This window comes from Cryptomeria japonica, unplaced genomic scaffold (genome assembly GCF_030272615.1).
Source record: "Cryptomeria japonica unplaced genomic scaffold, Sugi_1.0 HiC_scaffold_28, whole genome shotgun sequence".
NCBI lineage: Eukaryota > Viridiplantae > Streptophyta > Pinopsida > Cupressales > Cupressaceae > Cryptomeria > Cryptomeria japonica.
Window position 1 is genome coordinate 1,029,876 of NW_026728850.1, and position 20,198 is coordinate 1,050,073.

At 34.8% G+C, this 20,198-nt stretch overlaps 1 protein-coding gene across 1 annotated transcript; it reads right to left on the bottom strand.

Moving 5' to 3' along the window:
* Positions 1 to 15,588: 15,588 nt before the first annotated feature.
* On the bottom strand, positions 15,589 to 16,902 carry LOC131861610 (phospholipase A1-Igamma1, chloroplastic-like). Its single transcript, XM_059214961.1, has one exon. The coding sequence runs from the start codon at positions 16,900 to 16,902 to the stop codon at positions 15,589 to 15,591; it is 1,314 nt and encodes a 437-aa protein (XP_059070944.1).
* Positions 16,903 to 20,198: the final 3,296 nt, after the last annotated feature.

The following is a 20,198-nucleotide window of genomic DNA, read 5'->3' on the forward strand; positions in this document are numbered from 1 at the left end:
AAGTCTCTAATAGTATATCTCACAAATTGCAGGCCAAGACTTAAACACAGGCTATTGAGCAAAATACTGGGATCGCAGAACAGAGTACCATCTGTGATTTTAAAGAAGTAAATAATAATGGCCGCAGAGATCCAACACTTATTATTATAATCCCCGTCACACAAATGATCATAAAAATGATGCCTAAAAACAATCATTAACTGACAGTTCGCTTGCCCCCAATCTCTGTCTTTGGATTCTGGACCCCAAAAAGTGATCATGATTTTAACTTGAACCATTGATGTGATCAAATAATAATTGCTCCCTAACATCCCTTTTACATTGGGCCTCTCTGATATATTTAGCATCCACCTCTAAATTGACCCCTTCATTAGCTAAAAGGTCTGCAACCTTATTGCCTTCCCTTAGAGTATGAGTTATGAGAATACTAACATAGTCATTTAATAACTTTTTAGCACTTTCAATAGTATTAGTAATATTCCAAGAGGAAGAACTAGTACCTTTAAGAGCCTGAATGATATTGAGGGAGTCCCCTTCCAACCAATTTTTTTAAAAATTGAATCCCTGAGCAAGCTGGAGGCTTTTTAGCATAGCCCGAGCTTCAGCCACATGATTATTTTGGACTCCAAAAGGAGAAACAATAGCAGCAATGCAAACACCTTGAGCATTTCTGATGACTCCTCCCCCACCGGACTTCCCATGGTTGCCTTTAGCAGCTCCATCAAAATTCACCTTGACCCAATCATGATAAAGAAATCTCCAAATAATATTTTCTCTCCTTGTCTTATTGTCATATCTGTAGACTTTGTGGATTAAATTCCATTAAATAAGGATGCCTTTTTCAATATCATTCATATCAGCAAAAAACCATTGTTTGTTGTTCCTGTGAGGAATATTTATGTTTTCTTTTATAGCCCTGCAAACTTTTTCAAAGACCCCTTGAGAAGTGCACTTAGCTTCCCTAAATATTCTGTTATTTCTCTCTTTCTAGATGCCCCAACAAGTCATGGGAAGGATTAAGGACCAAAGGTTCTTGATAAGAGGAAATTTGGTGGGAAAGATCCATTGCCAAATAATTTCCTTGAGATTGTTGTGCATAACCCAATCAACTTTCCAATTCACCCAAAACTTACTCCAGATTTCCCAAGAGAAGGAGCAATGGATGAACAGATGATCAACTAATTCTTCCTCTTTATGACATAGCTCACACCTGTTGGGGAACATAAAACCTCTTCGGGCCAAGTTATCAATAGTAAGAATCCTATTGTGAGTAGCAAGCCAAAAGAACATGTTGACTTTAGGGATAAGAATTCTATTCCAATCTTTACCCCATATTGGGTTGCTGATTTGGGTAAATGTGTTTTTATAGGCTGAGGCAACCGTGAAGTCGCCTCTAGGATTACTCTTCGAGAGGAACACATCATCAAAATCTTTGTTAATAGAAAAGGACAACAACTCTTGCTGAAGTAGCGAAAACATGGGGAAGTCATCAGATCCCGGAGCCTTATCCCCCTGAAAGGACAAGACCATTTTTTTAATTTCCTCAGCAGAGGAGATAACAAAAAGGGCCTTATTCTGGTTAGGATCAATAATCTTGGGGATGATGTCAACCAGATCCTGTTGCTTAGCAGAATCAATCTCCTTGCTACTAGTGAGGAGTTGAGAAAAGAAACTAACAGCTTCATCCCTAATATCATCCTCCTTAAGAATAATTTTGTCCTTAGCAATTAATCTGGAAATTCTATTCACAACTTTATGTTTCATAGAAGTCATGTGAAAACATTAGTATTTCTATCCCCAACTTTCACCCAAATAGCCCTGGATCTCTGTCTCCAATAGATTTCCTCCCTAGAAATAATATTGTGAAGTTTGAATAATATATTCATCTTCCTTAGCCTTGGGATACTTTTTACAGCCATCTTTTTGTATTGAGTTTTAGATATGTTCTAATTCCTCCTTCAACTTTTTTTTTTGATTGAAAAATATCACCAAAGACCTTCTTGTTCTAGATCTTAATGTTATCTTTGACGTTTCTAAGTTTTTTAGCAACTTAGTACATGGCTGTTCTATCCACATCAATATTCCACCAGTTGTCAATGGATTTTTCCAGAGAGGGGTGAGAGATCCACATTTTCTGAAACCAGAAAGGGAAGCACTGTTTACTCTTAATGGACTCAGCAACAAAGGAAATGGGATAATGATCTGAGCCAATTCTATTGACAAATGATAAGGAGCGTCTATGAGAAAGTATCCAATCATAAGTAATAAGGGATCTGTCAAGCCTTACCTAAATGAGGTCTTCTCCGTCCCTGCGATTAGACCAAGTGTAAGAAGCTCCAGTGAGATCAATATCAATAAGAGCATTGACATTGATGAAGTCCATCAAATCAGATCTGCTATCTAGTTGGGCTTGAGTTCCTCCAAATTTTTCAGTTCCTTGCAAAGGAGTATTGAAATCTCCCATCAACAGCCAACTGTCCTTAGGGAAAGATCTTCTTTTTTGCTGGATTTTATCCCAAAATTTACTCCTAGCAGCTTTGGAATTAGGGGCGTAGATATTTGTGACTACCCATTCCTTTCCTTAAGAGATGCTTTTAACTTTCATAGATATGATATTATCATCTTCATCAATCATATCTCCTAAAATAGTTTTCTTGTTCCAAAAATAGCCACCCCACCAGAGGCCCCATTCGAGCTACTACCACAGACCCCTCCATTTTTAAAGAAATTTAAATTCTCAACTTTCTCCTTACTCATTTTGGTTTTTTGCACAAGGATAATATCCGACTTATGGTCTCTAATGAGATTCCATAATATATCCTGTTTATTGAGACCATTTAGGTCTCGAATGTTCCATGAGATTACCTTCATTTGGAAACCTAGGGGAAGGATTCCTGTATAGTTTTCTGCCTTCCATCAGCTATGTTTTGCTTACTCTCCTAGTCCCTATGCCATTTCATGGATTTATGTCCCTGCGGAGATTTGGATAGACCAATATTTGCCTTGGATCTAGTCCTAGTTTTCACCCCATTAGGGCATCCCACCTTCTTTTTTCCATTCCCTGTTATTTCTTCCTCATGTTCATCTCTGAGATCAGCTTGCATGTTATTCCACAATTCTCCTCTTTTCTGGGATGAAGTGGGCGTGTCAACTCCAACATTCTGGAGTAATGCATTTAGATTAACCTTAGGCAATCTGAACTTGTTCTTCTTTCCATAATTAACTTCATGTACTTCCAAATCATTTGGGCTCTCTTTATCTCTTTTTATCGCTGAAAATTGAAGGGCCTCATGTTGAGCTTCAGTTGCATTCTCAATCTCACCTTCTTCAAGAATCTCTTCAATGATTACATTCTCATCCTCCTGAGTCTGTAGGACCTAAAAAATATTGACTGATTTGATCTCAAATCCACTGATTTCATTATTTTTATCTTCCTTCAAAAGGGGAGCCTTAAGAGGGTTAGCATTTCTATCACCTTTTGATAAGTCTTTTATGTTACCATGAATTCCACTTCCTCCTTTCACTCTACTATCTACCTTAATATTATTCTTTTCTTTCCATATGTATTTATGGGGATTGTTAACCTTCATAGGTTTTTTGGGGTTGCTAGAGCAAGCCTTATCCCAGTGTCCATCTTTCTTACAGGAAAAGCACACAAAGGGGAGGGACTCAAACTCTATTGTCTATTCCCATAAACCAAGTTTGTAATTTATATCAATAGAGCTAGGAAGATCCATCTTTTGCGAAATATTGACACAAATGCGCGCATAAACTAGTCTCTTTCGAGCTGCAGTCGTTGGATCTATCACAACAAGCTCCCCAAAGGAGTTCGCTATTCCTGAGAAAACGTCCTCAACCCATAATTCAAGTGGCAAGCCTGACAACCTTACCCAGATCAGAGCAGATTCAAAGAAGGAATCGTTGAGTTCCATATTAGGAGACCATTTTCTCATGGATAGGGAAGATTTACCAAACGTCCAAGGTCCACTGCTTAATGTTGCTTCCATATCTTCTTGACAAGAAAAGGAAAAAACAAAAAAACCCCTTGACAGGGCTAAAACATCAACCTGTCCTTTCAGCCTCCATTTTCTCTTAACAAATGATCTAACATCCCCAATATTGGGTCGTGGTCCAACAAACTTTCCCAACAGAGAGAAGGCCATTAAAGAAATGCTATGATCAATAACCAAATTTGGAACAACAATAGCTAATCTACCCGTTTATCTATCAGAGATGTCTTCCACAAAGGGGAAGGACAATTTTCCAATTGGTTTATTTGCAAAAAGAATAATCTAGGGTTTGAGAGCCTTCACCTCTGTAGTCTTTTCTAAGTCAGCTTTCACACCCTCGGGACCTGATTTTGGAGAATCTTTCATCTTTTTGCGGTCCAAAGGAGGGTCCCGATGCCGTGGGTCCCCATCTAGTCTCCCATCCTCATCATCCATCGCTTGTCCTTGAGCTGCAGAGGCAGTAGAACCAGAGGACCCAACCTCGCTATTCCCTCCATTTCTAGAATTCAAATTTCCCTCTGCTTGTGCTGTTCCCTCCATTTCTCATTATTTCATATTTGCTCTATATGGTTAATTGTTAAGTTGTATTGTTTACTAGTATCCGTTCCTACCGACATATGTCTGTTCTTTATTGGTACTTGACTTTTTTAAGGTTGTATTGTGGGCTAAAAGTTATAATTTGTTAACAATTGATTCACCCCCCCCCTCTCATTTGTTCACTGGTTATCCTAACAATCCCAACTCCTATTGAGGTGGAGGTGAGTCTTGCCTATCTTCTTGTGAGTAGATGCTTGGAGAGGTTTGAGATGGCTGTTTTCCTTAGACTTTCTGTTTGGGTTTTTCTTTCTTGGTTTAGGTACACAGGTTAAAACCCAACACTTTGGGTTTGGGGATCCTTCCAAATCCCCATGGGGTGGATGTTTTTAGCCTTGAAAGCTTTATGATAACCCCTATTTTCTTTTTTTAGAGGATGGGTCATTATGTCTATCTCTCTCATGGCTCCGTGGTTGCATTATGTTGATCACATTTTCAAAGGTTTGTTAGACATTTCATAGTGGGGTTGTAGATTATTAAAAGTCAAATTAGAACACATTACAAACAATGGGCTATCAATAAACTGAAAAGTTATTACCACTTTCTAATTCAGACTAGCCATCCTAACGTCCAAAATCTGAACATGTCAAATTAGGACACTAGTTGAAGCTAAAGTCTTCTTGGATTTATTCAAGCTCTTTAATCACCTACTTGAGTTTCTTTGCCCTTTCTTTGTTTTCTTACTTTGTGAATTGTTCAGTAACAACAAGCTAATTTTTGGCTTCTAGAAGCATGGTTTGTGTATTCTCCAAGGCCTCCTTAATATCCGTAAGCTCCAAGGTTATCTTATTAACTTCATCTTATTTTACTTTCAATGGATTAGCAAAAACATTAGTAATTTTTATGATTTCATCTCTATCTAAAAGTAATTGCAACCATATTTGATTGACCCTAAAGCTTCTTTTACCACTCATAAATTTGCAAGATTAAATTTACCATCCATCTCCCTATTTCTTCTCTAAATTAGGTCCTTCTAATAGAGGACTTCCATGATCTTGTGAGTGTCATCAAAATAGAATAAGGAAACTACAATTATATCCTCAATGACCTTCAACTAATTCTTCAGACTATGTGTTCAAAACGAGCATCTTGAAAAGAATTTTCTAATTGGTCCTCCAAATCAGCCACCTTAATGTCATACTCTTTACATAGTTTACACTCACAAGTTAGAAGAATCCCTTGGTAAGAATAAAATTCATCAACTACTGCAATATTATTATCTTCAATTACTTATGGTTTGACATGGTGAGAAAGTTTTAATAGTGTAGAATTTATTCAAGTATTATCTCTTTTTAGTTCTACAACATCTTGTGCATAGATACCAACCCAAATAGTGAATTCACCATGTTGATGTTGTGCTATAGTAATTTTATGTGGGCCACATTAAGAGTACACTTGATGATACTTATATATTCAATCAAAATGGTATGCACCCCAGCAAATATAGACCGTGCAATAGTACTCCCTTTCTTGTCGTAAACTGATAAGTTCAGCTGTCAACCCATGATAATTCAATCTATAATAGTCGTTTACAAGAAGTAAAGATTCAATGATCTTGGGTGGGTCAATAGACAACTCAATTGTCTCCACCTCATAGGACCACACACAACACCTTAATCCCACATCCCATTGGTGTCATCAACAACTAGAAGTCACCTCATCATCCAACTCAAAGAGTAGATTATTGAAAGTCAAATTAGCACTCATAACAAACAATGGGCTATCAATAAACTTAACAGTTATTACCACTCTCTAATTCAAACCAACCATCCTAACGTCCAAAATTTGAACATGTCAAATTAGGACTCTACTTGAAGCTAAAGTCTTCTTGGATTTATTCAAGATCTTCAATCACCTACTTGAGTTCCTTTTCCCTTTCTTTCTTTTCCTACTCCGTGAACTATTCAGTAACAACAAGCTAATATTTTGCTTCTAGAGGAATCATTTGTGTATTCTCCAAGGCCTCCTTACTATCCTTAAGGTCCAAGGTGAGCTTATTAACTTCATCTTATTTAATTTTCAATGAATTAGCAAAAGCTTCAGTAATTTTTATGATTTCATATCTCTCTAAAAGTAATCCTAACCATATTTGATGGACCGTAAAGCTTCTTTTACCACTCATAAATTTGCAAGATTAAATTTACCTTCCATCCCCAAATGTCTTCTCTAAATTAGGTCCTTCAAATAGAGGACTTCCATGATCTTGTGAGTGTCATCAAAATAGAATAAGGGTACCACAATTATATCCTCACCGACCTTCAACAAATTCTTCAGACTATGTGTCTCAAAACTAGCATCTTGAAAAGAATTTTCTAATTGGTCCTCCAAATCAGCACCTTAATGTCATACTCTTTACATAGTTTAGGCTCACAAGTTAGAACAATCCCTTGGTCAAAATAAAATTCATCAACTACTGCAATATTCTTAGCTTCAATTTATAATGTAATATTTAATTTTATTTATTGATTGGACCACATATTTGATTGAGTGTCCAAGCGTCTTGACATGTGAAACATCACTTCTATTTTTTTTACTATCTATTTTTTGGTGAATCTTCTATCCTGTAAACCAAAATAAATTATTTCCTTTTTAGTGAACTAGTTTTTAAGCTTCTCAATTCTCTACTCTACTAATTTTTATGAGAACTCACAAGCTATATGTGAGACATCTTGTTCCTTTCTAAAAATGGCCAAAATTTGAAATTTTACCCACTTAGAGATTCATCATCTTCATTTAAAATCAAGCAAAAAATAATTAACATGGATGGCTTAACATTTTTTGCATGATATTTTTTTATTTTGGTAAATAATCATTGGAACATTCGGAGAATTAAATTATTACACTCGAGATCAATAAAAATAACGAATGATCTCACCTTGTCCATAAATTTTAAACTTTGAGCCCTCTTATCAAAAGAAGGGCTTTTAGTACCACCCAACCCATGAAATATTTTAATAATAATCTATAAAATCATTATTATATAGTGTTATATGAGCTATAATTCTTAAGAATTTACTGAGACAAGAGGTAACTTCAAGTTTTAATCCTCACGAGGATGTTCCATAAGCTTCTGTTGGACCAATTCAACATCCTGCAATATAACTGTTCTACCTTAGAAAAACATAATTCCAATTATAGCAGCTTAATAAGAAAATTATCTATAAATTGCACAAACTCCAATTCTATTCCAATCATTAAGAGCCAATTTTTCACTTCCTTTTCTGTCTATAATTGCCTAGGCCGAATACAGTTCATTTAATCATTGAAATATTTTGATAAATGGCCGACAATCTAATTTTCTTTAGATGCAATAATTTACCAAGTTTAAATGTTTTCCAAAATGTCATGCAACTCAAGAAAGTCTAATAGATGCTAGTCTCCCAACAGGTTGGCAAGACCACTACCTCTAATACCTGTGTAGGAAACCACATCAGTTGTAGCAACATTTTTTTGTAATTTTTCCCCAATTTTAGAGAATTATCATTAAGACAAATAGTTTGCACGCATTCTATGGAAGAGATTTCATATTGAGGTATTTGGTGATAGTTTGTTGAAAACAATGCAACATATATGTTGCTTGATGAATTTCATTCATGAGTACTATAGTTTGATATGTTTGTGTCCATAATTGTAACATATTGTACCATCTACTAAAAAAGATTATCATTTTTTAACATATTGTATCATTCGGTATGTTTGTTAAAAAAAAAGGTGTCTCTCTAATGGATTACAAGCAAGTCTAGAATCAGACTGCCTAACTATATTTTCTAATGATATCCTATCCCATAAGGAGAAATTTGAGGATGAACTATTGGTTTTGGTGTAAGATATGATGAAGGGGAGGTCTCCTGATTTGTCTTTTCCTCATCCTTCCCCCAGTGATACACCCTGTGTCTCTCGTTATCATACCGACTCTTACCACCCGAGTCCTCCTGAATGTTTTTAGTCAGGTCACAATATCTGGGTTCTTCCTTCCCCTATTGTCCACTCGAATCCTGTGTCGCATCACCCTGCCCGTTCTCAGATCCATCCCCTACCCGGGCTGTGTCAACTTCAAATGTTTCAAAATCACACTTCTCCCAACAAACTGCCTGCTTCTCCCGCTCTTCTTAGCTTTGTTTAAACCCTTGTTGCTGCTTTCTTTCAAATGTTGATAGAATGAATATTCATATAATATCGAGGTGGTGAAAGTAGTACGAATGCATTAATGCAAATATCTTTTGAAAGGATTGATTGTAATTGAGAACATAAATGCATGTACATAGCTCAAAAATGTTTCATGATCAAACAACTAACAAACCATGTCTAGGGTGCATTATGTTCATGCTGATTAGATGAGGAACAATGATTCTATTAGCGAGACAAGATTTGTCTCATTTTAAAAGAGAGTAGATGTGAGAAGTGAGAGGCTGGTGAGTTGGTTTGTTTTCACACCCGATACTATGCAGTTTGCCCACATTGCCCAAAAATTATTTTAATATTGCTTGTTTGAAACATTGATAAGAACAATTGCTTCTTTGAAACATCAACAGGAACAGTTGGTTGTTTCAGATGTCTAGAAACAAAAAGAAGACATAATAACCAATTTTTGAGTGTGAGACAAAAACGTCAAGCTCACCATATGCAAGCTTTCTTGCAAGTGTAGCCTATTGACTAATTAATCCTTATAACCCCCAAAAGTGCTTTATTTAAGTATTTAATTATTTTGGGCACCTTAGGTACAAGGTTAGGCAAATCCAACCTTTAAAACTTTCCATTCTCTCTCCAACAAGATATTATACCAATATGCCCACTAAATTGTTTTAATTAAATCAATACAACCTCTATAAATTTAATTAAATATAGGTCAACATTACACCCGAGTTGTAAAACTGGTTTAAATGCATTAAAATTAAAATTGGCTGCATAGGAGTGATGATAACCAAACATAATCGAGACACTTATTATAGATAGATTCTCTCTCCAAGAATATTGGAGAGCACACCAAAAGTCTAAAATAACCTCAAAAACTACCCTCTAAGTCCTTTAGGCCATCCAATCTTGTTGGTAACATAAAAAATACTCTAATATGGTCGATACACACCCATAATATTAGAGCCAACTACAAAGCTACATAACATGAAAATGCGGACATTACACTTATCCCTTCTATAAGATTTATTTGTGTAATGTCCCCTTTATTTGGACCTTAAATTTAATTAAATAATAAAAATTTAAGTTGTCAAAATTACATAAATTTAATAACAACTTAATTTAATTATCTAATAAGGTTATAAAAAAGAGGTTAATTAAAAGGTTCTATTTATTATTTCCCATTTTAAAAAGACAAATATTAAAAGGTAAGAGAATTTTAAAAGGGTTTCTAGAAGCTCCCTTGGCGAGTTATAAAAAGACACTTTGAGTCTCTATTGGGTATGCTTAGTTTATTCTTTCTCTAGTATAGCTCGAAAAGATTTTAGATTTTAGTTGAGAAGCCCTAGTATGGAAACCCTCAAGTTTGGAGGAATTGGATGAAAACCTAGTTTCATTCTTGAAGCAGTTTCAATTAGCATTCGCGGTTGCATTGTATTGACGATCTCAGATTTTGAATGGTTTATTAGAGATTTCATAGGGGGGTTGAAAGTAAGTTTGATAAATTTATGAAGTCCTTTTAAGAGACAAATTTGCAGGTTGGAGATTAATACTGGTTTTTTCTCTATTTATTCCATGCGCATTATATTGCCTCTGGTAATGATATACTTTCAATATGAATGAATCGATTCATAAAGTCTAATGATGAATAAAAAGATTTAATATTTAATTTGAGCATATGGAATATTTTTAATGCCTTGGCAAGAGTTTGTGAAGTTCTAAATACGTTACTTGATTATATTATAAGTCTAAGGCTTTTGTTTGAGGCATGAGATTTATATATATTTTTGGTTCTTTATTAATACATTAGAATCACACCTAGTATTTGGCATTGAAATTACTTATGGTTTGACATGGTGAGAAAGTTTTAATAATGTGGAATTTATTCAAGTATTATCTCTTTTTAGCTCTACAACATCTTGACATATGCTTATTCCATCTTGTGCATAGATACCAACCCAAATAGTGAATTAACCATGTTGATGTTGTGCTATAGTAATTTTATGTGGGCCACATTAAGAGTACACTTGATGATACTTATATATTCAATCAAAACGGTATGCACCCCAACAAATATAGACCATGCAATAGTACTCCCTTTCTTGTCATAAACCGACAAGTTCAACTGTCAACCCATGATAATTCAATCTATAATAGTCCATTACAAGAAGTAAAGACTCAATGATTTTGGGTGGGTCAATAGACAATTCAATTGGCTCCACCTCATAGGACCACAAACAACACCTTAATCCCACATCCCATTGGTTTCATCAACAACTAGATGTCACCTCATCATCCAACTCAAAGAGTGGATTTTAGAAAGTCAAATTAGCACTCATAACAAACAATGGGCTATCAATAAACTTAAAAGTTATTACCACTTTCTAATTCAAACCAACCATCCTAACGTCCAAAATTTGAACATGTCAAATTAGGACTCTACTTGAAGCTAAAGTCTTCTTGGATTTATTCAAGATCTTAAATCACCTACTTGAGTTTCTTTGCCCTTTGTTTCTTTTCCTACTTCGTGAATGGTTCAATAACAACAAGCTAATATGTCTGCAATATTCTTAGCTTCAATTTATAATGTACTATTTAATTTTATTTATCAATTGGACCACATATGTGATTGAGTGTCCAAGCCTCTTGACATGTGAAACATCACTTCTCTTTTTACTCCTATCTATTTTTGTGGGATCTTGTATGTTGTAAACCAAAAGAAATCACTTCCTATTTTGTCAGCTAGTTTTTAAGCTTCTCAATTTTTTACTCTACTAATTTTTATGAGAACCTACGAGCTATATGTGAGACATCTTGTTCCTTTCTAAAAATGGCCAAAAATTAAAATTGTACCTTCTTAGAGATATCATCATCTTCATTTGAAATCAAGCAAAAAATAGTTAACATGGATGCCTTAACATTTTATGCATGATGTTTTTTTATTTTGGTAAAGAATCATTGGAACATTCAAATAATTAAATTATTGCACTTGAGATCAATAAAAATTAAAAAATGATCTCACCTTATCCATAACTTTTAAACTTTGAGCCCTCTTATCAAAAGAGTGGCTTCTGGTACCACACAACCCATGAAATTCTTTAATAATAATCTATAAAATCATCATCATTATATCATTATTATATAGTGTTATATGAATTGTAATTCTTAAGAACTCATTGAGACAAGAGGCAACTTCAAGTCTTAATCCTCATGAGGATGTTCCATAAGCTTCCGTTGGACCAATTCAACATCCTGCAATATAATTGTTCTACCTTAGACAAACATAATTCCAATTACATCAGCTTGATAAGAAAATTATCTAGAAATTGGAGACTCCAACTTTATTCCAATCATTAAGAGCCAAATTTCCACTTTTCTTTCTATAATTTCCTAGGTTGAATACACTTCATCAAATCACTGAAATATTTTGATAAGTGACCCACAATCTAATTTTCTTTAGATGCAATAATATACCAAGTTTGAATGTTTTCCAAAATGTCATGCAACTCAAGAAACTTTAATAGATGGTAGTCTCCCAACAGGTTGGCAAGACCGCTAGCTCTAATACCTATGTAAGATACCACCTCAGATGTAGCAACTCTTTTTTTACAATTTTCCCCAATTTTAGAGAATTGTCATTAAGACAAATATTTTGCATGCATTTTATAGAAGAGTTTTCATATTGAGGTATTTGGTGATATTTTGTTGATTAGAAAGCAACATATATGTTGTTAGTGAACTTATTTCATGAGTACTTTATTTTGATATGTTTGTCTCCATATTTGTAACATATTGTATCATTTAGTAAAAAAACATCATATTTTCTAGTTCATGTTGTATCATTCAGTATGTTTGTTAGAAAGAAAGGTGTCACTCTAATGGATTACAAGCAAGTCTAGAATAAGACTGCCTAACTATATTTTCTACTGATATCCTATCTCATAAGGAGGAAATTGAGGATGAACTCTTGGTTTAGGTGTAGGAGAGGTTATAGTCAGGCAAAGGGAAGCAATTATCCTTCAATCTCAATGGAAGATTAGTGCATTTACATGCTTTTATATTGCCATCTGAATGACTCTATTTTTTGGGTGTTTTTTAAATTAGTTTTTGGGTGCTACGAGGCTCCATTTTTTAGTGCCATAGGATGTAATCATAGAATATGGCTGTTAAGGAATTCTATTTGGCTAATGTGAAGATTGTGGACAGGTTTACCATGAGCTAGGTATACATAGTTATTGAATCTTTTTATGCAGTTTTATTTCTCTTCATATGTAAGTCTCTGTGTCTAGAATATGATAGGGTATGAGATGCCATCATATGGCTGCAAGGAATATTTCTACTCTATTAGTGTTTTTTAGTGTGTATATTATAGTGTATTTGGATATTTTTATAAAAAATTAATATATATGCAATAATAATTTATCTATGTAATCTAGCAATTGTAGCTACAAATACTCATTGTTAATAGAGGATTTAATGCTATTAGAATATTGCATATTTTATATATAGTTTTGAAACATAATTTGCATGGAACTCATTTAATGTTGGTTTTTTTAATTGAACGTCATAGGCCTAGACATTGTGTACATCTAAACAAGGTGTTTTTGCTTGATCTATTAGGTCAGGAAAGCTAAGTGAAATATTACTCATAAATCTTGAATGCAACTTCTAGGAAGTTAATTCCAATTGATTGATGGGCATGGATCACTTGATAGTGTAGTGTAGTCGATTGCTTACAAATACAATTTCACACTCACTTTGGACCCACTTTGGACGTTATGTTCAGTTCATGTATGATTGTGCTTAGTTTCAGGAATGTTTTTGAATACTAGGTGCAATCCGCTACTCATGAGCGTTGTTCTCGTCTAAATTTTGCGCAGTTTGAGTTGTTGTTGGATAGTAGCTCTCGTGTCTCACAAATTTGTTCGAATCGCTCTATGAGTCCTTCAAAGGTGAAATCTAAATTCCATGAGGCATTCTGATAGTTTGATACTATCCCATAAGTTTTATAAATAGCGACGTTTTAAAATACTCATATACATCTTGTGTATTTTTTAATTGTACTTCCAATAAGGTAAATGATTTATTTCTTAGTCCAACCTTTACTTTTATGGTTCTTCCTTCAAGTGGAGCTTGATACTCATTTTGCACAAAAAATAGACATTATAGTATGTAATATTTAAAGGGGAGGAGGATAGTGAATAGATCATTGTTTTATTTATATACATCCTACAGTTTGCTACTCAAACACTAGCTTATTTCTATTTTAGGCTAACTTTTATGTATAAAAATCTGATTCGTTCTTAAATTTTTTATCCTACTAGAATTGAAACTTTTAGGGTCCTATTTCCAAAAGTCCTCTATGATCTCTAGGTTGAATTACGTTAACTTGAATCTTAGGAGGTTTAAGATTTGCTTCCCATTTTTTTTATTGTACTCCCATCCAAATAGAAGTGGATCTAAAATAAAGAACGTTTCCTTTTTAAAAACTCCATACATATTGAGTAATATTGCTAAGTTATTGAAAAAATTCTATGGATAACAATCTATCTATGAGAAATTTGGTAAGCCGAAAGGGTTACTCATAATTGTGCAATATTATCATTGTATGTTGTTGTCTAAGGAACGAGTCCAAAAAACTAAAAAGTATTAGTAGATTTTGGAGATTGCATGTGTCCAAACCGAATCTATGGTCATCTTTAGCAAGTCCATGAAATTTCGTATGTAGGCTGATTGCAAAAATACTAGGCAAAAAGTGGCATTTTAATAAATGATTAAATATATAAGAAAGAAAGAGTACTTAAGAAATTATTGTCCAATAAAATTGGCTATTTGATATTGTATTATAGTTTCCTTGGATTATACATAATTGATTTCAAGGATTTGGTATTCAGCTCATGTAAAGCTCCTAACTTAAAATCATACACTTGTCATTCACGATTTAATCAAAAAATGAAATCAAGAATAAAAAATGCATCCTTTATATTTTGTTGATAGTTGATAAGATTGATTGGTAAAGAAGGAAGCTCAATATTTTCACCATCACAATTTAGTTCCTTATCAAGAAAGCTAACTTGATTCTTTGTAGTCCCTTATGTCTTCTTCAAGCTCTCATAAATTAAATGCAATGCCTCCCCATCATGGGGAAGTTGCGGCATTACCATAGTAGCCTCCACAATAATTGTCACATCCCTAGACAATCATTGTTTTAGAATTATAATGTGTTGGATGTATACTTGTATAATCTTAAAGTATGGGTGCAATTGAGCGACAATAAAATGTGCTAGTGTAGAGCTATATACCTAGAAACCAAATATTTGGTAATCTCATAATTATAGATAGTATGGCATGCATACATGCAATCCTCAACTAAAGTTCTCGGTAGATTTAGATAGCACTAGAACATTCATATTGTCACTAATTCTGAGGATTAGAGAAAGATTTGAGAACTTACCCTTGTTGACTATTTTTACAAATTTTGTATGAAGGTATTTTGGGCTACAACAGAGCTGAGGCGTATTATCTCTTGTTTAATAGCAATGTTCATAATTAAAATCAATACTGATTTACGCGTACTTTTATTATCTATCAGATTACTGATGACACGTGATTGTTTTCTATGACAATCAAAAGCTAATTTGTATCATCCACAGCTATGAACTCCTGCATAGTTGATTTCATTTCACGCTAAAGGTTAAGCTTTGAAGTTAAATTAATTCAATAATGAATGTGACAACATGTTAAATATATACATCCAGATAAAAAGAATAATTCAATAACCAACACAGTTGTGGTGACATTGCGGCGCAGAACGTTGGACGTTGATGTCATCTGGAGTTGAGTGAGACATGAATTATTCCTCTTCTGATGGCTGCGTCCATTTGCCATCTGGACCTTTAACGAGGCCCTTGTTCTGTTCCTGCCACCATTTTGGAGGAATTTCATATTTCTCGCGCAATAAATCACAGCTCTTATTAACCAGAGCATGATCTCTTCCACTCCAAGAAAACGGCTGCTTACTTCCAACATACCCGTCCAGTAAATGCAAGTAAAGCTCTAAATTATGAAAGTAGGCAAGATTATGGGTGTGCTGAATGAATGGAGAATTGTTGTGTAAAGGAAGCTCGAAGCCAACATGAAAGTATGTCCACGGAAGCCAATGCAGCAATTTGCTGAGGCATCCCACGTTCTCGTTCATACAAACTCCGGGCACTTTGGGAACCACGTCACGCTTGTTCACAAACCTCAGCACTTTCACTCCAATCTCCTCCACCCGTTTAGCAAACGCAAGATTTCCCACCCGGGGAGAGGCAAAAGCGAAGACGGTGACGGGAATTTGATGAAAATTATGCTTGGTGCAAAGCATTTGTTTGATATCATAAGCGCTCAAGGTTGCAAGAGCAGCTCCTAAGCTGTGTCCCGTAAATGTTATGCTTAAATTGTCCATCTCTTTTTCATAAACTTGAATCAATCGTTCTATCTCTGAGACTACCAAATCTCTGGTGCTGATGTTCACAGTGGCTCCTGCAGCGCCTTGACGGTGACGGACAGTTGAAGTATAGCAGCTCAGGAATCCTCTCTCAATTAGTACTCCATCCGCGAAATGATGCTCTTGGTTTTTGCCTGTCCTCTTGCATCTATAGGATAATCTTGTAGGTACAAGAATATCTCTCAGGTCTTCTATCCATTCTTCAGCAGTCTGAGTTCCTCTCCATGCAATCACTATGTCTCGTCGTCCAAGCCTTCTTATCTCATTTGGATCCGTGCAAACTGCAATAAAACCCAACCAAACACCTTGGTCTTTTGGTTTCTCACCAAAAACTTGATTTAACAGATTAGTATTGGCGTAAACATATTTAGTGACTTGGTAGCCACTTTCAGACATGCCCATCTTATTGAACAGATCTCTTTTACTGTGATAACATGTGCCGTAGTTTTTGGAGTAGCTTTTGCCATCAAATGCGTCGTAACAAAGCTGTGCCAAATTCCCATATCTGAGAGCTTCAGCTTTCAAATTGGGCACCATGGGATCAAGCAAACCATTCCAATTATGGGCACCTTGTATATCTCTCCATACGTCACATAGCTGAGGCTGCGTTGAGTTAGTTTGGGAACTGGGTAATAATACAGCATTATCTTCAAGCTGGGGCAATGGAAATACGGCCATTGATTGACTGATAGAAATTAAGGAATCAATCAAATAATTGTGTCTGATTTCTGGGATGTCAAACAATGATCGGCCAGACAAAGCGTTCGAGGATGAATACAAGGTTTAAGACGAGCACCTTATAAATAGAAAATCACGCACTACAATAGCAGACAATCACGCACTACAATAGCAGACAAAGTAGAATTTCAATCTTCCAACCTGAACTTCTTCTTGTTGACGAGAATTGGGCATATAAGGCTTTGACTTCCCTTGTTCTTCCCGCGTTGTTGTTTTCAAACCTAACGTTCAGACACTAGATTAATACTACAGTATTTATTCAAAGACTATAATCAGAAGGTGTCAAGCTCCCCCACACAGATTGCAATATATTTTTTCAGCCGCCTTCACATCATGTATCTCGTGAATTTCCATCGCCACGCTCAGATTGTCTGGCCAGGGGTTCCTAACTTTCAAATTAGCAAAACCCATGACCGCTATTTCTTTGTATCAATGCAAACTGCGCATTTTCTAACATTTTAATATTTAAAAGGAAAGATCATAAATTTGTGTGTTAAGATCTTGTTTAGGTATAAAACTGGTATCAAAAAGTTTGACAGGGATTTCCTAATTTTCTTGAATGTAAAAGTGAACATTTTTCAAAGGGGCATTTGTAACTTGGGTAAGAACAAGCTATAAATAAACCGACAGAAATGTTGTTTATGTCAAGGTGTGGAAAGTAATTAAGGATGGACTCAGATCATGCGTGGTTTTAAGATAGACACATCTCACATGACACATGATATAAAAAAGATCCTTTTCGCTCCATTTTATCTAGGTTGATGTCAAATTTTGTGATTTTATATGTTGAAATCACATATTTTGATTGTGGTGTTTTATGTTTTAAAAAACATGTCTATGTTTGGATATCTGTGTTTACATTTATTGATGAAGTATTTGAGATATTTATAAGAGAACTCCATTAATTCAGTTTTATATCTTCCTACACATCTATTATTCGTTAACCCAACTCTAGATTAGGATTTTCTAAAAAAATGTGAAAAAATATCTAACTAATTCAAGTCAAGTGTTAACCTTGTATCATTTGTCACTTTCTTTATAATTTTTAAAATCTTTGTGAGCTTAAAATCTCATGTCCTTGTGTATATAAACTAGTTTGGAGGGCTAAAATTGCAACAAGTTTTACATAGTGGGTCCAAGAATTTGCTAATTTACACAAAATTGATCGACAATTGTTAGAAAATCAATCAAACATTGTGGCTCACCTTGAATTGCGAATAATATGGCAACCATATTTGATGGGTAGAAGTGTAGATCCCTTAGGGATTTGTATTGACTTTATGGAATCATTGTATTTTTTTTCTAAGTGTATCCTTTTGCTTGTGAAATCCAATAGAGAGGTCTATTTTAAAATCAATTTGTTGATCGATGGTCATCCCCATCACCGATCATCTTGATTGCATTTTCAATCAAATAATTCATTTCCGCGGGATAGTAAATTATTCCTATAAAAATTGAAATACATATGAAAACTATTACGCAATGAATGTAAACTATAAAACTTTACCTTATGAAGCAGACATTGCAAATGAAGTTGAAACAATAATACCTATTTAACCATGTATAATTAATGTTGAAGATACAACATAGTTGTTTCCAAGATGAATTAATTTTTTGAAGTGTAATACATTTAGATAGGTTATACATATTTTTTGAATAATACATGTCAATTTTCTTGTTTTGATGTTTTACAACAAGATAATGTCTTACGGAAGTTTACACTCTACATAATTAGAAAGAATGAATGGTGGTGAGTAAAAAGGGATACAAAATATGAGCAATATTCTATACGACTTATAAAATGCCAATAATCTAAAAATAACATTTATTTTTACAAACATAAATATAAATGTGGATTAGAATGAGTGAATTAAAGATTTTTTAGTTATTACTAAGCTAAAAAATTATAATGAATTTATGTAAAATGGTAATAATTATTGATATAAACATATAGTTCCTATTATTGGTTTAGTTATGATTGATTAAAGCAAGATAGGCCTGGACCTCTTACATAACCACTATAAAGAAGCTACTTGAAGACAGAGGACCAGAGGAGGTCATACGGGCCCCACTAGGTAAGGTTGAAGCCAAATGAAACTTATAAAGTCTTAGAATTAAACCCTGGTGAAGAGGGAGAGTGTTCTTGGAAACCACCGACTGAGATAAGGAGGAGCAAATCCATAATTTTTTAAAAAATTTACCTCCTATTATTGGTGTAGTAAAAATATTAGTTAGAACTTTTATTATGTGCCAACAATTGTAAGTAATTCAAATGAAATGTGGGACGTAATTTGCAATTAATTAATTATTGCTAGTAGGTATGATCACTTGTAAATACATCTATCACTAATTGCTGGAGAACAATAATAGAAATTTAAAATAGGAAGCAACTCAAGAAAAGAACAAAAACTTGAAATATAAAAAATAAAGTTATTATATTTTATTAATGTAAGCAGCTAGAGAGGTGGGAATGGCGGGAACAACTGGAGTGACTGGTTTGAATTCGAATGGAGCAGGAGCAGGAGCGGGAAGATTAGGTGATGAAGGTTTCGGAGGCTCCCACATGATGTAATCCATGGGAGAAACAAAACCTAAAGCTTCTGATGGCAGTCTCAACGGGTTTTGGGATGGGGACACCTTGCCGGTACCAACAAAAGAAAAAACTGACTTTACTGTTTTACCTTGTGGTGGGGAGGGTCCCAGAAAGTTTGTGGAGAATCTTAGGAAACCGGGATCTCTAGACTGCAACAGAAAATGGTCTACTTTATTTGGGTCAAACCTCAAATGCAAGGCTATTGCGCCTCTTCCCCATAAAGTGGACCTGAAGTTTGGCTCTTGTTCAATTTCTATTCTAGATTGTATCGTGGAAAAGAATATGGCTAATCTGGCCCCTGTCCTGGTTGGCAAGTTTATTGGCCCTCGACCTAATATTGAAGCTGTTAGGGATTCGGTGTCTCGTAAATGGAAGGGAAAGGGTCAAATTGATGTGGTTGCCATGTCTAATGGTTTTTTCTCCTTCTCCTTTGCCTGTGAGGAGGACCTTCGATCTTTCTTAGCGGGTGGTCCCTGGATGTTAGGCAAATCATCGTTGGCTCTCAAGAAATGGGAACTAGGCTTTAACCCAAAGGAATGGGAATGTAATGAGGCCCCTATTTGGGTGCGGCTACCAAATTTTCCTATGGAGTTCTAGAATGAAGAAATCTTTGTTGGGATTGTTGGATGCTTTGGTGAGCTCC